Raw genomic sequence first — 19392 nt, 5'->3', positions numbered from 1 at the left:
CACATTTTAACACCTGTAATACTTACAAAAATAACTCTAAATGACATTCCCTAAGATAAGAATTCTGAATACGTGAAAGTTACATATCGAATTAAAACTATATAGACTATATCAAAACTTGAATAACTTAATAAAGTCAAAATTAGACTGTTTCTCTAGAAAAATAATCCATTTCACATTTCTACTAGCCTTTTATTAGAGGTTTTATTTGGTCTAGACTAACTTATTAGAATACAGTCTTCCCATTTCCTTCTGTTAAAAATAAAACTTATATCTTTAGCCTATTTATTTGAAAATAATGACATCAAAATCATCCCTAATTTGAACTATTAGTTGTATCCAAATATCTCAGACATGTATCTCTGTCTCCATCCCCTCACCTTCAATTTGACCTGGTCAATGGTCTAGCCCATAATATGCACTTATTGCCTAAACTCTTTAAAGAAGTTGTGTACATGTGTGTGTTATAAACGAAAACTCCTCTAGTGGTATAGCATAAGTTTTCTAAGTCCTTATTTTTTATATATCTCAAATTCCCCACGTTGTGTAAAATTTTACAAAAAGGAAATGATACATCTCATACTGTTATCTAAATGGTGTTCAAGATTGCCGTAGCTGAAAAACTGCAGTCTATAGCTGTCTCAGACAAGTCCCCAGCTACCCACTAATTTGCAGATCAGCGCCTCACTGATATCCCCCTTAGGTTTCCCTTCATAAGCACTAAGTCAACATGTTTTAAAAAGAAAAAGAGACAAAAAGTAAATCCTGTCAGTCCACAAACCAGCTTCTAGGTCTAAAAACCGATCTATTCCAGATGAAGTCAGACATGCAAAACCTCACTATGCCTAGCAGTCAGGGAGCCTTCATTATATATGTGTGTTCCCGTTTTTGTTAAGAATGTCTCATCTTGGGCTTGTAAAACTCTAAAGGTCAATCACCTCTTACTCTTGCATCGACCTTCCTTCCTTTCCCTTCCCACTGCTATTAGCTTCTCCTGCACACTGCCCATCGCTTCGCAAACAGACCACCTACCAAAGGTTTTTATTCCAGCCTTTAACCTCTCTCCTACTCATATCATATTGCAAGACTTGTCTCCTCTTCACTTTGCTTAAAACATGACACTCATCTGCTCAAAAACTTTGACTGGTCAAGGTCTACAGGATCCAGTTCAGACATGAACGACCTTCGCAAGCTCCATTTCTCACCCTCTTCCACCACATCGGTCTAATCATTGGCCTCCAATAGAATTTTACTGTCTCTACTGCCAGACTCACATTCTTTTTCTCTCTTTTTGGATCCCATGATGTACTTCTCTTCAACTAGCTGACGACCTAACTTAGCCAAGATGTAACTCAAATCTCACATACTTCAGGAAGCTTTCTGTGGCCACCCAACTAGAAGAAATCACTCCTTTCTTTAGATCAGGAGTCTGAAAACTATGGCTGAGAGCCACACCCTACCCACAGCATGTTTCTATAAAGTTTTATTGAGACACTGCCATGCTCTTCATTTATGGAGTATCTGAAGCTGCTTTTGTGCTATAACAGCACAGCTGAGTACTTGCAACATAAACCATAAAACCTGCAATGCCTAAATTATGTACTATCTGGCAACACAAAGAAAAATGTTTGCTGATCCCTGCTCTAAATTCATAGAATAATAGCTAAACTTTTTTTTTTTTAATGAGTTCTCTAGGCCAGGTACTGTGTGAAGTGTCTTAAATTCAGTACGTCAATGATATTTCATAACAGCCTTATCAAGTTTGTCATTGTAGTACCCCATTAAATGTCTAACTCCACCCCTCCCTTACACCCTCTCTTAACCTCTGTGCTATACCACCATTCCTGGAAGTACGTAGTTCACAAAATTAGTTGTGTCCCATCCATTTGACAAGTATCATTTATTATCCTGTTCCAAGGATAGTACCAGGCACATAGTGGGAGCCTAATAAATATACGTTGAATAAATAATAAATTCGTTACTAGTTATTTCACTTGTTTTATACACCCAAATATATGGCAAGCTAACTTAAAAGGCATGCACCTTATCTTATATTTTATATTCCTCACAGCACTTAGCAGGATGTCTTTCACATAGGACTGACTCAGAATACATTTTTAGTTAATAGATATATGTCAAAGAAAAGGTAAACTTTAAGTATCCTATTTGAAAGGTGGCTCTAATAAATACAGATCACTCTTGGAAGATTCATCTGCAGAGATGGTTGTACTATGCATAGCTGCTACTTGATTTCTCCAAATAAAGCACTTACCTTTGCATGATCAATGCGACTACTTAGTTCTTTGGATGCAAATCCCCCAAATATGAGACTGTGAATGGCTCCTATCCTTGCACACGCCAGCATGGTATATATCGCCTGCGGGATCATGGGCATGTAGATAACCACGGTGTCACCTTTCTGGACACCATGCTTGACCAAAACACCTGCCAGCTTAGAGACCTAGAACAAAATCATTAGATCAGCAAAGTGTTTTCTGTGCTATTTCACTACACTTCTAAGTTAAGGCAGTAATGCAAGATGATGATCACCTCTTGGTAGTGGATTAAAGCAGCCTGAGAAACACGTTTGATGATGATGATGATGAACACAAGGGTTTAGATAGTGACAACAATAACAGACACCTGTATTATGATTAAGTACAAACCAATTTACTATGATTATACCACATGAACTTCGTGGCTTAAAGTTGCTTAATTATTCATTCCAATGACATATTTACTGAGCAACTATTATGTGTCATACATTGTTTCGAGTTGGGAATATGACTTTGAAAAACAAAGAAACAGATGTATCCTTGTTGACCTTTTATTCTAATGGGTGAATCTGTCATATTAACAGAAAAATTAAAAAATGATCATAAATTTAGATATATGCTAGGTTAATGGTTGAAGAAAACAAGTATGTATTCAGAAAGAAAATGTATCATTATACACTTATAAGGTAAAAAGACAGAGTCTATTACTATAATTATTCCTATTTTAAAGATAAGGTAACTGAGGCTCAGAGACAATAAATAGCTAATCAGAGGTGAGAGAGCTAGTAACTGGTGTAAACAGGATAACACACAGGTCTTTTGACTTCATATTCTTGCTCTTTTTACTGCCTCAAGCCAATTATTTTTTCTTTATAGTTTTTTATACAAATTATCTATACAGAGTGACCACCTTCCATATTGAAACCAAACATACAAACTTCTTTTTATTCTTAACATGTGTTTTGCAGACCCAACATGCAAATGCCTCTTTCCTCTTAACTTGTATTTTTGCAATTTCTAGTAATAAAGACAAAACAGATCATAAGCCCACACATGGTATAATTTGTTGCAAGAAACCTTTCCATAGGCAATTACAGAAGGCTGTGGGAAGTATGCCCAGACCTAAATGATTAAGAAGTTCAACATTCTTTCATTTAAAACATACATATTTAGTACCCGTCTATGCCAGACACTGTTTTCTGAAATAACAGTAAACAAAACAAGACAAAGGTCTCTATCCTCAGAGTATTTACATTTTAGCAGAAGAAATACTTACAATAAACATAATAAGTAAAATATGTATTATGTTAAAGGTACTCAGTGTTATTGGGAAGGGATAACACTCCCCAATAATCCAGCTAAACAGAGGGGATTAGGAAAGCAGGGAATATAATTCTCAACGGGACGATCAGGGTAGACCTCAGTAAGAAAGGGACATTTTCGCAAAGACATGTAGAAGCTTGAGAATAAGTGGTTATCTGTGAGCACACTGTCTCAAGCAGAGAGAACACCAGTCAGTACAAAGGTGTACGGGGGATCATACGTGAAGCGACTGGGAGACTAGGGGATCCGAACAGAAAGAACAAGTGAGAAAGTGGTTGTAGATCAGGTCAGAGAGCTACGGGGCCTGGAGGGATCTGTGTGCAACTGCAAGGACTATGGCTTTGCTTTGAATGTGACTGTTTAAGCTGATGAACAGAGGCGGTCTGAGAAAAGGAATTAGGCCACATGGCTTTTTGTGGTGGCTTTCGTTTCATTCTGCCTCTCCTACTTTTTGAACAAGTTCAAAGGATTCTGAATGCTGATCATTCTTATTACTTTTTCTCTTTACTCATTTTCTCTGTGCAGATGGAGAAATACGTGGTCAAGGTTAAGAATGCTGATGAAAGAATGGAACAGCTATCTCCGTGTTTTATTCTCTCTTATATTGCAAACCATAATTTAGTGCTATGTTTTTAAGAACTCAAAGCTGCCCTGCAGAAAGATACATCAAAGTAATATAAATCATGAACTTAAATTCTACATAGAGCTCAAGGACCAAGATGTTTGGAAAGTTATATCCAAACATCTCAGTATGTAACCCCTGTAGAAAGAGGTCATGCTCCGTGATCACATTACTGATCCATTTAAGAGACAGCACTGAGAGGCACCAACGACAAGAGTTTGTGCTATTTACAGTTATACCATCAGCATCTTGGTAGTGTCTGTTGGTGAACAAAAATAATCTTCAACAAGACCCCATCTGGCAATGATTCAGTAACTTTATATTTCAGTTTCACTTCACAAGATTGCTGAAAGATACCCCAAAGTTTTCTGTCCTCTAAAAGAAATGAAATTATTAAATTCAAGAACTTTTGTGAAAGAAAGCTCTCAAAACGGCCCAATGTGACCCCAAGATGTATTTACATTGGGGCCATATTGCATCTTTGAAAAAAAACGAGCCAACGCATTGCAATGAGGTTTCATACACAAATACAGATTTCCAGGTTCTCTTGAAAAATTGGAAGTTCTGACAACACACGATTTGTGTTCTTGAATGACAACAATGAAACCTGATCATCAGCTGCTAGGTTTGACACAGAACTCAACATTCCCTGGGGCTATCTATCACAGAGCTTGCATTTTTCTTGCCATTCTGAGTTTAAAATATATTTTCCTTCTTACTGTTTATATTACATGCTTACACCACAGTTCCATAACAACAATGTGATACATGTCATTAACTGATTTTTTTCCCACTAAATGGCACTTCTGCCATTTATATCATCTGCTTGGCTCCTGTTGGCATGGGAGTTGCTAACCACTGCCTTGAAGACAACCGTCCATCAAATTAGGCTGCACGAGATCTGTATAACCACCAGATGGCGTGCATTTGGCCTAGTTAACCTTGCTTTTTGCAGCTACTCCTGAGAAAATTTATTTTTCAATACTTTCCAGAACTAAATGTTACTCTAGTAAAATTATCCATTGTAACTTTTAAATTATATATATGTATATATATATAATTTATACCTATATATATAATAATATACGAAAACATATGGGAAGCTATGTTTCTGGTGGGACCTAATAAATAGGCTTATGGAAAATTTAGCTCACAGCAACAAAAAATAAATGGACATTGATTCTATATTAACATATTTAAAAACGCTTCATTAAAAATGTTACTTATTAATATTAAATCTAAAGGGTTCATAATAACTCGACGTGCTAGAAATTTTAACACAAAAGTCAATTTTATGACTGCTATTTCAAGGTTCACTTCAATGAAAACTTATTGAGAAAAGGAAATAGATATTTTTATTCAATGTATATGTATTCTTTTCCTACCATAGATATCTGAGTATAATTTCTATTATTATCCACAGGGAAAATATTTTAACATATATCTTGTATAGCCTGTTGTTTTTCAACTGAAGAAAAAGTTAAATCATGAGTCATTCACCCATTTCATATTCATCTTTGTGCCCTCTTAAAATTGTATGTTATCAACAATTTAATAGTTTTATATCAGACACACAACACTAACTTTGGTTTTCATGCTGGCATCAAGGGCAATACATACCCCACACAATCATGGTGAAGCCATGATACTCTGCCAGCGTGAGGATAACTAAACTGTGAAGGTAGCCTGAAGAAACAAAACAAATGTATATGTTCATTTAGATACAACAATGTTTGCTTCTTTCCACCAAACAGCATATGAATTAATCATCATGTTGGTACTAATTTAAAGTCATTTGAATATAGAAGTATCCTATCCTTGATTCAATTTATATAGTATCTGCTTTGTGTCCTATACTGAGGCCAAGTCTGCAGATGTGAAAATGAGGAAGACATGGTCCTTGTAGCACAGAAATTTGGAGTCCAGGAAAAACACAGCGTACATAAATAGTAATGATAAAATAGTAAATAATAAATGATAAAATGATAAAATGACAGATATTCATGTAATGTAAAATGGTATACACATGTATTGGTTTATATATAACATACACACATTATTTGGTTTGATACAAGTAAAACCTTAAATGTTAGAATTATAAAATGAAAATTTATTAGTATAAATAATGAAAACTATCTCGATAAATGTTTTATATATTCATTCTGGAAAATCTTCATTCAAAAGCTGTCTGTGGGTTAGTATCATTTCATGACCAAATGTCCATGACACAGATATAAACCGTAGCTGAAATTGACAAAAGACTGTTCTATGGAGTATGTTAGCACTTGCTTCACAAACAGCAAGTGTGTCCATCTAAATACAATCATGTTGGTATGATACAGATAGTGTTGGTGTCCAAATTATAGTAAAAATATAACAATCATGAGCAACCTCAGGCCATGTCAAAGAAAATTATATACAGAGAAGGTAAGAGAAAGCATAAGCTGCAATGATGTTACACTGCAAACCTTAATCTAATCAATCACAGAAAATATAAGTGACAAGTGACTTAAAGACCAATTATAATACCTGAGAAACAGTTTATTAAAATTAGGGATAAATCACTTGTTCTTTGGAATATATAGAATTTCCAAAGAAAGAGATGATTACCTGAAATACCTGCATTTTACTTTTAAATATATTAAGTTAATCATATGTTTACGTACATACACATGCACAATACACATGTTTTTGGTTTTTTACTTGTACACACACAGAGAGACACCAAAATATAAAAATTTCTAGTGAATAGTTTATATTTTTGGTCATGAGCCAACTATGCATCCAGGTAAATATCTATGAAAAGAAATCAGTTGTACTAAAACTGCTTAAGATCTGAAATGATACTGAAACTGACTTTCTTGAAAAGGCATCTTTCAGGAATGTGAATATTTTCATTTACTATAAGAAGCTTCTAGAAATGCAACTTTTTCAGACAGTGACAATTTATTGGGTATGACATTAAGATAATCTTCATTTAAATATGATGCTACACTAAGTCAATTCCATTGTGAGACAGGCCTTTCAACAGCAACAAAGTAGAGTTGACGTCATTAAAAGAAGAGAACTCTTTCCTCAAAAGATAAAAGTATACCCTTTATATTCAAGAGTAAAGTTTATTATTACTATCTGAAACAGAGAAGAATATATTTCATATTTAAAAATAGAATTCTATTAAGTTTTAGAAGAAAAATTATAAAATCTTATATTCAACACAATTATCTGCCAGTGGGCTAGAAAACATTTACTAACATACTTCTCAAATAATTTTTTCCAAATGAAGGAGTACATAACCCAGAATAATCTTTTTTTCTCATTTCCATTTTCTTCACAAGTAGGTTTCAATCAACATTTGGTCATTTTAAGACTATGCATTTGCAAGTGAAATGAAATAGAGAATTGTTTAATCCATTTAGTTCAGGCTCAAAATAACCACAATGTCAATAATCTGTGAGCTTTCAAGACTAATGTGGTTTTCAAACTACTCGTATGTTTCATAGAAAATTAGTTGAACCCCACATTTCTCTACGCACATGTGCTCACAGACTTGACAAGGAATGTGCTCTTCCATTTCTTTAATATTCATATATTGTCATTTACCAGTAAATCCTCAGAATTTATCTCATCTTGAAAGGGACACCTTGCTAATTTTAAAACAGTTCTTCTATTTAATAACGGTCAGGCTATTGTTGACAGATATAATAATCCTGCATCAAGGAGAAGTCCAAGGCCTAAAAGAATGGAAAATATAATTGATGTCTATCATTAACACATAATATGACTACAATGTATGTAATAAAATGGAAAGAAAGTGTATATAATACAAAGGATAGAAAAAAATAATAATTGCCTCCACTCTACCATTATCTTTCTGTTCTAGGCATTAATGGCCGAGTAATAATGCTTTCTTCCTGCTTTTCCTCCTTGGATAGTTTCTGCCAAAGTTCCTAATTCTCTTGGTATTTGTTATGTAAGTCAGACATTTGCCTATGAAAATAAACGAAGTCGAGAATGGATAGAGCAAGAATTCAGGTGAACAGAGTTGTGAGATGGGCTGGAAAGGTATAAAGAGACTCAATATCACATATCATTTAGAGATTTGTTAAGCCCTGTTAAGTTTAGATATATCCTAAACACAATGTGTAATAATTCAAAAGGGTTAAATTCTCTTTAGGAGTAGGCACTTTCCATATTCTTACAATGCAATGATTATTACAAGAAATAGGGTTGTGGCAATGGGGGTAACAATAAATTAATGTGATTTGAGAAATATTGAGTGTAAACTGTATAGGGATTGGTGATCGATGGAGGCAGGGGAGTCGTGGTTGGAGGGAAGTTTAAGAATGGGCCCAGGTTTTTGGTTTTAGCAACTGGTTAGAAAGTGATGCCGTTCAAAAAGTTGGTTCCCAGGTTTGAATTAATGTTTCCTGCTAAGTGTGAGGCATGGAGGTGGAAGGGTCGAAAGTTTAAAATATCACCTGTAGGGCAGAGGACGAAACTTATTAAATAAACGCTAAAGAAAAAAATTAAAATTCCGCATTGAAGTCCCAATGGAAAATGGAAACCATGAATTTATAATAAACCCATATCTGTAGTTATGTGAAATTTCACCAACAGGATTCAACATATTAAGATACAGGAGTGAAGACAGTAAAGAATTGGAGTGATCCAGGTCTGGAGTTCCACCAGGGAGGTGAAATGGAACAACGTGCAAGACAGGTAAGGATATCAGCAAGAGAGTTATGCTGCTGCAAGAAGAATCTATCCGGGATAAGCAGAGAGGGGAAAACCCCTTGTGACCACGCAAAGTCAGAACCATTTAAAACTATGGTATTTAAATGGATATTGTGTCTGAAAATGCAAACTGTCTGAAAATGTGATTTTGCTGCATTATGTGAGAACACTAGAGGTTTACAATAGACAGTCTGAGAGTTATGAGCCCCGATTTACATATGTTCGTTACCCTTGCCCCACCTTCCATCTACCAAAAAGGCCAAACTCTAGGGTTTCTTCACGCATCTGTTTCCAGCTGATCCTCACGATGCCCTCCCTTTGTCTCTGGGAGATTACACCATGCCATTCCACTCACCCTATCCCACCTCAGGCAATCTCCTTCTCACAGACCACCTCCACTTGCCTCCTCCAAAGTAACCTCAACCTCTCCTACTCTTTAAACTGCTCAGCAAGACCTCTGAAAACTTCCTCACTGGCCCCTATCTGTCTCTGCACTTTCCTCTAATTGAACCTGCTTTTCTCTAGCTCCAGTATTTCCAAGCATATATTGACTAACTGTGTTATTTTTCACGGTTAACGAACTGTATTTCAGCTATCTTATGGGTTAAGCAGTTTGCTGCCTAGACTGGAACTCAAGCACCACTCTGAAAAGTACTATGCATAGATATATGGATAAATACAGTACAAATTACAATTAAAGAGCTCTCAAATGAATTTTTAAAACATAGCTCAATTCGAAGTTCATTCCTTTCTGTATGCTTCCTAGAGTATTTCTAAAGAAAATATTCCAAGTCCTGAAGCAAGTTTTGCTACGTATAAAAAAATATAACCCATCTGGACTAAAATGAAACAGAAAATGCAACTGTTAGAGAAGTCACTTTTCACAATTTTGCATTCACATATTTTTATGCAGATAGCTAAAATATCTAGCATAATGGGGTTAACATGCACATTTTTTAACAAATTTATGCTTAAAAAGGTACAGAATCTACTATGTTCTATTAATAAAAAAACATTCAATTCGATACAAATTTATGTGAGTCATCTAGAAATGGCTATATTCCTTCGATAAACATAAAGGCTGTGGTGATTATTTCCCTACACATTTGTTTATACAGTAATAAACACCCAAAATGTAAAACAGAGTTATTATTTTAAAATAATTACAGTGTGGCTGCTATAAACACCACATTAAATGGCTAATGGAGAATACTTTTTAAAAATAATATTAACTCATGCTGTCAATTAAAGCCAGATTCCTTTCACTTTATCTAATAAGTTATTTAAGGTAGTGTTTCTCAAACTGGGGTCTGAGATATTCTCAAGATCCATGAGATTTCTTTGAGCATTTTTAAACTTTGCGTTTTCATTTTGATGACAATTAAAAAAATCAATACAGCATAGTATGGATTATTTGAGCACTCATACAATTTCACTGTGTTTCTGTATTTGTTTTTATAATCTCATATAAGTAAAGGCCAGATGACATCATGGTACACTGTATAATAAAAGGCTTTATGAAAGTTCAAGTGCTACTATGGGAAGAGAATTGAGGCATCACAGGGGAACATGTCGCCAAACTCAGAGGCTCTAGAGCTATAGCACTCAAAACCACAAGCTCTTTGCAATAAGTCATTCGGTCCCAGCAAAACATCACTCACAATGTGAAATTAATATCACTGATTTCAGCTTGACTGACTTTGCAGATTTGCTTCCATCCTATTCATAACTCAGGTAAGCATATATGTACTGAGCTTAAAGAGACTATCAAGACCTAGTTTTAACTGTACATTAAAATAAAAATAATTTAAGTCAATACAAAAAGAATGTAAGAATGTTTTTCCTTTATAAAGTGTTTGTATGTCTCTCTATTTTGAGAGGAAAAAATGGTTTCTTTGATTCTTTTTCTCATAAAGAAAGGCAAGTAGGAAAAAAAAAGCAAGAAATATCAACAGGAACTTGCATCATTTAGATCAATTCTGCACTGATTATTTAATCAAAGCTTTAATTAAACAGACACCTCTGGCATTTTTACAGACAGTATGTAAAACATAACAACTACGCTGGGTACATCAAGCACACTTCCCAGCATTTGGCTATGTTCCTGTTAACCTTTACGGTTTTGTTGGTCAATACATCCTGAAAGTCAATCAATATATACAAAAGGGCTCACAGAGAACATGTAAATACCCAGAAGTGGTACAAGGACATGAGATCATTGCAATAGCTGGGTCTGTTCCAACAGCATTAACATAGCTCAACAAAAGGAGCCATACATATTTTTAAAAATGAAAAATTCAAAAACATAATGCATAAACTGGTAACTAATAAACAAAACAAACATAGATCATCACACATGCCAAGAATTTATCATAAATATTCATAAATAGATGAAATTTCCCATAAAAACTGTATGTGATAAAGTTAATGTAATTCAGTTTTGTAATGGGAACAAAATTATCTTAAATCAAGTATGGCATGAGAAAATGAATAATCAATTTCCCCAAGATCTCAAATCTTGACAATAATTCTACTGAATGTAATCTCCCATTGATTTATTCAAATTTGTTTTACTTAACTATTACAAAGTACAGAAACGTGAATATAAAACTGCCAAATGAATTAAAATAATGTTAACAGCATCACTTGCCATATCTACATATTTAATGATTTCAAAAAGTTTTATATGAAAAATATTTTGTTTCATACACTCAAAATATGATTCTATCCTGATATCTTTATTTACCTCACTTGAGCCACTCAATATCTTTGATTCGTATCAATTAGCTTTACCTTCTACTTGCTATAAAAATTATGTCAGGTCAAATAATTTCCTAGTTTCATACGTTGTCAAAGGTCAGAAACGGAAAGTTGTTGATGCATTCAGCTGTCCTAAAGTTGCTGACTATATAAAGGTGAAGGTACAGGTGCCGATCAACAGATAAAAGAATAATTGTTATCACTTCCTCTCACTTCCACTTGTGGGAACACATTTTTTTTTTCTATTGTGTTCCTCTACGAATTTAACAACTGCCTGTCTCCCTCCTTTATTCTTTGACAATCTTCCCATTTTGTTTCCCTTTTAATGCATCTTGCTGGTCTAGAACTTCAGCTAGCGAGGAAAGTCGGTTTTGACTTCAGAGTGCATACCTTCATCCTTAACCATGTCAGCTCCAACTCCTGGATATACACATCTGCTGCAGACCTTCAGGAACACGTGGTGGGAGACGACCTATGTCTGCAGCACATATTTCTATCTTTCTTTCATGACTTAGCTAATACATCACTTGCTCAGCAAAGCTTTCTCTGACCTGCTCGGGCCAGACTGATCCCTTCCTTCTTCCTGTGTGCTACAAATCCACAAAGCTTTCTCGCTATTTTATCACACAACTGGCTTTGTCTTTTTCTCACCAGGAAGACTATGAACACCTTGAATACAGAAACCATGTCTTATTCATCTTTATGATCCTATTGTCTAATACAGTAAATGATAGACCATAAGCATTCAATATATATCTGAGGAGTACATATCACTGAAGACATCTTCCTTCTCTATCTCTGGCATGCTACCTGCGAGACTTTATTTTTAGCTTTTATTTCCTTCCCTGGATTCATTATTTATTGACATTAACAGGTGACGATTACACACACACACACACACACACACACACACACACACCGGGTGCCAAAAAATGTATACACATTTTGAGTATTAAAATTGTAATACTCAATATATACTGATAACAAAAGATGAATACAAGTCACATTTGACTTCTGCAATGACAAGAGGTGCTCAAAGTGGTTACCATCAGCCTCCAGATACTTCTGATATGGCAAACTACTGCTTGAGCAACGTTAACTAAAGTGTCCACTTGTATACATTTTTTGGCACTCTCAGTATATATATTTTCCGTTGTTTATTTTTATATTCCATTGTTATTTTTATATTCCGTTGTTAATATATATATACATATTCCGTTGTTTATTTTACATATGAAACGTAAGAATATTTGTGGTAGAAACTCCTAATCGTCCATCAAAATCCATCCAGCTACACTAAATTACCCAGCCTTCCTTGCAGCTGATGGCCAAATGGGATGTGCAGGGAGGTCATGTATGACATTTCTGAGTAAGGGCCTTAAAACAGCATGTCTCATCCTCTGCATCCTCTTCCACGATCCCAAGTGTGGGGACACGTGTGACTATGCCTCAGCTTCAAAGATTAAGAAAAGGGCCATGAACCAGGGGATGAAGGGACCATAAGGTTTAATCTGGGTCATGCCAAACCTCATCATCTTTGGATGAGCAATGAATTTTTAAAATCTTAAGCCACTATATTATTGGGTATCTTTGTTTCAGCAGCATAGCCTTCAACCTAACGTTTAAAAAATTTTTTTGAAAAATGTTATATCAGTTATAAGGCATTTTTTTAATGATGAAAATCATCCAAGTATTTTTTAATGTAATACGTCTAAGCGAAAGGAAGAGAACTAAAGCACTTTTAACAAACAGTCTATTTTTCCTAGAATTTTACTTGAAAATGATAATGAAATCTTCCCTTGGAGTGCAACATTAAAAACACTGTGAACAAATTAATTCAAAATGGATCAAAGACCTGAAACAATAAACTGCATAGAAGAAACCATAGGTACTAAACTTGGGTTCAAAGAGCATTTTATGAATTTGACTCCAAGGCAAGGGAAGTAAAAGCTAAAATAAATGAATGGGACTATATCAAACTTAAAAGCTTCTGCACAGCAAAAGAAACCATCGACAAAATAAAGCGGCAACCAACTGAATGGGAGAAGACCTTTGCAAACAGTGCCTCTGGTAAGGGGCTAATATTGAAAATATACAAGGAACTCATGCAATTCAACAACAAAAAAACAAAAAACCCAATTGAAAAATGGGCAGAGGGCCTGAAGAGACATTTCTCCAAAGAAGACATACAAATGGCAAATAAATATATGAAAAAATGTTCAATCATCAGAGAAACGCCAATAAAAACCACAATGAGATATCACCTCACTCCAGTCAGAATGGTCATCATCAACAAGACAAATAGTAACAAGTGTTGGAGAGGCTGTGGAGAAAAAGGAACCCTCATACACTGTTTGTGGGAATGCAGATTGGTGCAGCCGCTATTGAAGGCAGTGTGGAGGTTCCTCAAAAAATTACGAATAGAATTACCGTGTGACCCAGCACTCCCTCTCCTGGGTATCTACCCAAAAAATCTGAAAACATTTATCCATAAAGACACGTGTGCTCCAACGTTCATTGCAGATTTCTTTACGGTGTCCAAGACATGGAAACAACCAAAATGTCCTTTGACAGATAAATGGATAAAGAAGTTGTGGTATGTATACACAATGGAATACTATTCAGCGGTAAGAAAAGATGAAATAGGTCCATTTGTGACAACATGGATGGATCTTGAGATTTTAATGCTAAGCGAAATAAGTCAGACAGAGAAAGCAGAGAACCATGTGATTTCACTGATAGGTGGTATATAAACCAAAAACAACAAAAGAACAAGACAAACAAATGAGAAACAAAAACTCATAGACACAGACTATAGTTTAGTGGTTACCAGAGGGTAAGGGGGGAGAGGGGTGGGAGATGAGGGTAAGGGGATCAAATATATGGTGATGGAAGGAGAACTGACTCTGGGTGGTGAACACATTACGGGATTTATAGACGATGTAATACAGAAGTGTACACCTGGAATCTATGTAACTTTACTAACAATTGTCACCCCAATAAACTTTAATTAAAAAAAACAAACACTGTAAACGATGGGGAGCAAGGAGGGCATTTATAGGTGGCTGCTCTATGATAGGCTGAATCAGACATTTTTCAAACCCACTAGGTGCAGTCAGAGATCCAAGATAAGACATACATGGAATAGCTTCCACGTGGTTAAAACCATATTCTATATCTTTTAACTCCTACATGCAAGCAAATGTTGCTATTGTTAAGGGGATGTAAGCTAAGTGGTGCCTTTTCATTTCTCTTCTGGACCATTTGTCATCGCCCGGTTTCCAATCTCTCCCACTACCACAGTCTTTTCTTCACAGAAGCCAAAGTGATTCCTTTAACAATGTAGAGCTTCCCATTATACTTAGAATAAAATACAGGTGCTTCCCATCACACTTATAATAAAACATAGTCTTTACCATGACCTCTAAGGTCATACAGGTTCTGACTCCTGTATACTCTCCCAACCTCATCTCCCACCACTCTCTTCTCATCACCGGCTTTCTGGCACTCTCCAAAGGCCCAAGTCTATTCGTTCTTCAGGGTTTCCACCTATATTACTTTCACTCAAATGTTTACAAATTTTCTCACAGTATTATTGGTCTATGTCACTGGGTCAACTCCCCAGTGACAAGTAGTGCTCCCTGACAAACCTAGTTAAAATGGCAGTCCAAGTCACTATGTAGCCTTATATTTTTCTTCACTTATACTGTGTTATATTTTTATTCATACAGTATCTTCCCAATTAAAATGCAATTTTCCTGTGTACAAAGACTATAATCATTCACTACAGTAACCCAGGGTGTCCACAGTAGTGCCAAATATATACATTAGGTGTCCTAAAAGTATGTTCTAAACAAATATATAAATTTGACTGCATCATCATTCCAATCCAAGAAATTAAATTCAAAGCAGATGGTTTACTGATTTTGTTGAGTTAACTTTGTAAAAGGTCAGAGGTTAGTCATCCCAAAGAGAAGACAAATCATCTAATTAAGAACCTATCAATGAACTATAAAAATAAATTAATTAAACATATGTAAGAACAAAAGCCATGAACCAGATTTCCAGGTTTCTAAGATTGACCAAGTCAGGTAAATTTGAGCAGAGCTTTAGTTAAAGCAGGATATAACCCTTCAAATTTAGACAGTGCATTAAAACAAGAAAGATTCTCACCTATTACAAAATAAAAATTACCCAATGTAAAAAGAAAAGAAAAAAAATGACAATGTAAAGGAGACAAATAATATTTTGAAAATAATTATTTCTCATAAACAAAAAATATATTTTTCTTAGCTTTATAATGAATGAGTTACTGAATATTCTATTCATGAACGCATTCAGTATATAATATGAGCATATGCTATGAGTCCTGTATTAGTAACTGCTTAAGTAAAATAAGTAAATAAAATATAATATCACGCCTGTCCTCAATGAGGTTTATTCCAGTTGGGAGGTACACTAATAAGTAGGTACACTAATAATATGAGTACACTAATAAGTAAAATAAAAAACAAAAATGACCTGTGCATGGAGAAGGGTACAGTAAAGTGTTCTGGATTTCAGACATGGATTTCATAGCTTCTGGAATAGGGAGAGATGTAAAGAAGTGAGTTTATACTTCAAACAATAATCTTGATTTCAGAAACAATATAATCTCTCTAAAAATCTGGCTGAGAACATTCAAAAGGGTTGGTTACACTATTGCTATTTTGGGTTGATGTAAAAATTATATTTAGATATTTTTAGGTTTGAACACATGGCTCTAACCATGGAAAAAAGGAAGCTAGAAACTACTGAAATGGTGTTTTCTTATTTAATTAATTCCTACCCATACTATCTACTAAATTGGTCTAATATTTATTTTCTTTACATGAAGTACTCTCAGAATCTAACTTAACTTTCATTAAGTCTAAAAGTTATTCAAAACAAGGTTCCGGTTACAATTTTGGTAAAAATCTAAATCAGTTGTTGGAACGTATTCGTCTTAAATATCAAATTAAATACAAGTGTTTCTGCTAAAATGTGTTACACAACCTTGCATTATACAAAAGTAATGAGGCCTATGGGAAAATAAGGTGGAGCCAGAGCACTCAAAATCAGCATAACTAGAACCTTTTACCGCTAAAAAAAGGACCAGTGCAGTACCGTCTTCAGAAGATCATTTCCAGCCATAAAAACTGGGGTTTATGCTTCCTGCGTTAAGATATTCTAACAGAGGACATTTGCTTCCAAATTTCCTTCCAAAGAAAGACTGGTAGAGACTACTAGAGTGCAGATTTTATCATTAATTATATTTAAAGCGGGAGAATGTCTTCTCAGCTTTAGAATCTCAAAAAACATTTAACTCGTCAACACTTGCACTAGCAGGACTGAATTTCTGCATCATCTGGTTTTTATGTTTGAGGTTTCTGTTTAAGGAAATACTGATAATGTGACAGACAAAGGAATATCATATTATCTCACCCTGATATCTATCTGAGAAGATGGAATCCATACTTTGAAGAGAGTATCATCCTAAAAGACAGAAGTTGGAAGGAGGACTTCTCATAAGACATGATCCTTGATTTCAGAGTAATTTTCTCCTCTAAATTATTCAATCTGCATAATTACAACCACTGACATAATTATATTTCCAAAAATTGCCTTTAGTAGAGATAATAGACACTTTCAGTTTAAATTAAACCAGAAAAAATTAGCACATACTGGATTTCATCAATTCTCTCTCTCTCTCTCTCTCTCTCTCTCTCTCTCTCTCTCTCTCTCTCTCTCTCTCTCTCTTTCTATATATCTATATAGATATATATATTCTTATATAGATATATATCTATCTATCTATCTATCTATAGATAGATAGATAGATATCTATATATATTCATGAAAACTTCTCAAATGCTCTTGTGGGGTGTTACATTATTATTTAGTGAATAAATACATAAAAATTTATAATTGTTTAAATATAAATAAAACAGACTTACCATACACAGAGGTAAATTCAAAATAAAATTACAGATGGGGAAATAAATTCAACGAAGGAAATTCTAAAAATGATAAACACTATATAGGTATATATATACACACACACAAACTCTCACAGACACCCATTTTATTTCATTGAGGTTTGATATTACTACTAACTTGTAAAGAGCTAAGAAGACACAACAAACACACACATGGCTCCTGTGTCTCCTGGAATACAGATATTCTGAGTTGTGTATGTGGGAAATTCAAGGAGAAAATATTCACCTTGGAATTCCAAAGCCAAGTATAAATAAGTTAAAATTCTTTACAGATAGTAAGAAGTTAGTATTTACTTGGCAAGAAGACCAAGTTCTACTACTGATACAATTTAATAATAAAAATTTCCTGCAATAAAGGGAACTAGGGTCACTTAGAAATTTCAAATGGTATTTCACTCATACATTCTTTGGTCATTCAATAAATACTTACTATGTACCAAGCGCTGCTCTATGAACAAAACAAAAATCCCTGCCCTCGTGGAACTTACATTCTACAAGAGAAAACAACACTCAAGAAGATAAATAAAATATGAAAAATGGCACTGAGTAATAAATGGCTAAATGTTTAAAACGAAAGCAGAAAAGGGACATATAAAATGGTGTGTACGGGAACATTTTTATTTAATATGGCCAGGGAAAATCTCACAGAAAAAACAACACCCAGTTACCATGAACTATATGATTTCTGGGATTAAAAACTACTTCAAGCAGAGGGCAGGGGAGTACAAAGGTTCTAGGGTGGGAGTAGAGCAAGACAGGAAGTTGATAGCAGGAGGCGGGGCAGCTGGGGCAGGCAGTGCAGTGAGGTTGCCCTGTGGGTCACAGCAGTCAGATTGAACCACAGGTCAAAGGGTTGGCTTCTGTTCTTTTTCTCTCCACTGCCCTCAGGAGCAAGTACAACTGTAGTGTGGCACTCACAGTCCTCCAGTGTGGCTCACTGGACCACAATCTCTCCCCACCCCACTGTACTACACTTTCTGCCCAAGCCACTGTGGAGGCACTAGATTCTCTCTTCCCTCAGTATCTTTGCATGTCCTGTTCCTTCTGTCTGCAAGACTTCCTTCTCCCGGTAATTTTCCCCTTCCCAATTTTTGGTCGTTTGGCCTAATTGTAGGTATTGACTCTTCTAGAAAGCCTTCCTATGTCCTATTAACCCCTGCGCTGGGCCTGGGGCTTTCCCATGTTTCTACAGAATATAACACTACTCTCATCATAACCTTTACTCTATTTATGAAACCAAGGGTACTTGTGACTTTGATTAAATTTACTTTTAAATTCTAGCTCTAGAAATCATCTATCTATCTATCTATCTATCTATCTATACAGAGGGTGCCAAAAAAATGTATACACATTTTAAGAAAGAAAAAACCATTAAAATTGTAATATTCAATATACACCGATAATAAAAGATGAGTACAAGTCACGTTTGACTTCTGCAATTACAAGAGGTGCTCAAAGGGGTTACCATCAGCATCCACACACTTCTTATTACTGTGAACTACTGCTTGAGCAACGTTGACCAAAGTGTCCACTTGTATACATTTTCTTGGCAATCTCAGTATATGTCCCTTAGAGACTAGATTTCTGCCCCCCACCCCCAGAGAATCGCACCACCACGGACCCTCCACTTCCCACACTTCCGCCCCCGGCAGAAGAACAC

General features: G+C 35.1%; 1 protein-coding gene across 2 annotated transcripts in view; it reads right to left on the bottom strand.

Moving 5' to 3' along the window:
* ACSS3 (acyl-CoA synthetase short chain family member 3) overlaps window positions 1-19392 on the bottom strand; it is a 139402-nt gene that overhangs the window by 80363 nt on the left and 39647 nt on the right. For both annotated transcript variants that reach the window (XM_033117982.1, XM_033117983.1), the window contains exon 3: window positions 2273-2461. In XM_033117982.1, the coding sequence (XP_032973873.1) occupies window positions 2273-2461 (189 nt within the window). The remainder of the gene's footprint in view (window positions 1-2272; window positions 2462-19392) is intronic.

The sequence above is a fragment of the Rhinolophus ferrumequinum genome, chromosome 10, assembly GCF_004115265.2.
Source record: "Rhinolophus ferrumequinum isolate MPI-CBG mRhiFer1 chromosome 10, mRhiFer1_v1.p, whole genome shotgun sequence".
Taxonomy (NCBI): domain Eukaryota; kingdom Metazoa; phylum Chordata; class Mammalia; order Chiroptera; family Rhinolophidae; genus Rhinolophus; species Rhinolophus ferrumequinum.
The sequence above is the reverse complement of the archived record's forward strand: the minus strand, read 5'-3'. Positions and strand labels throughout refer to the sequence as shown.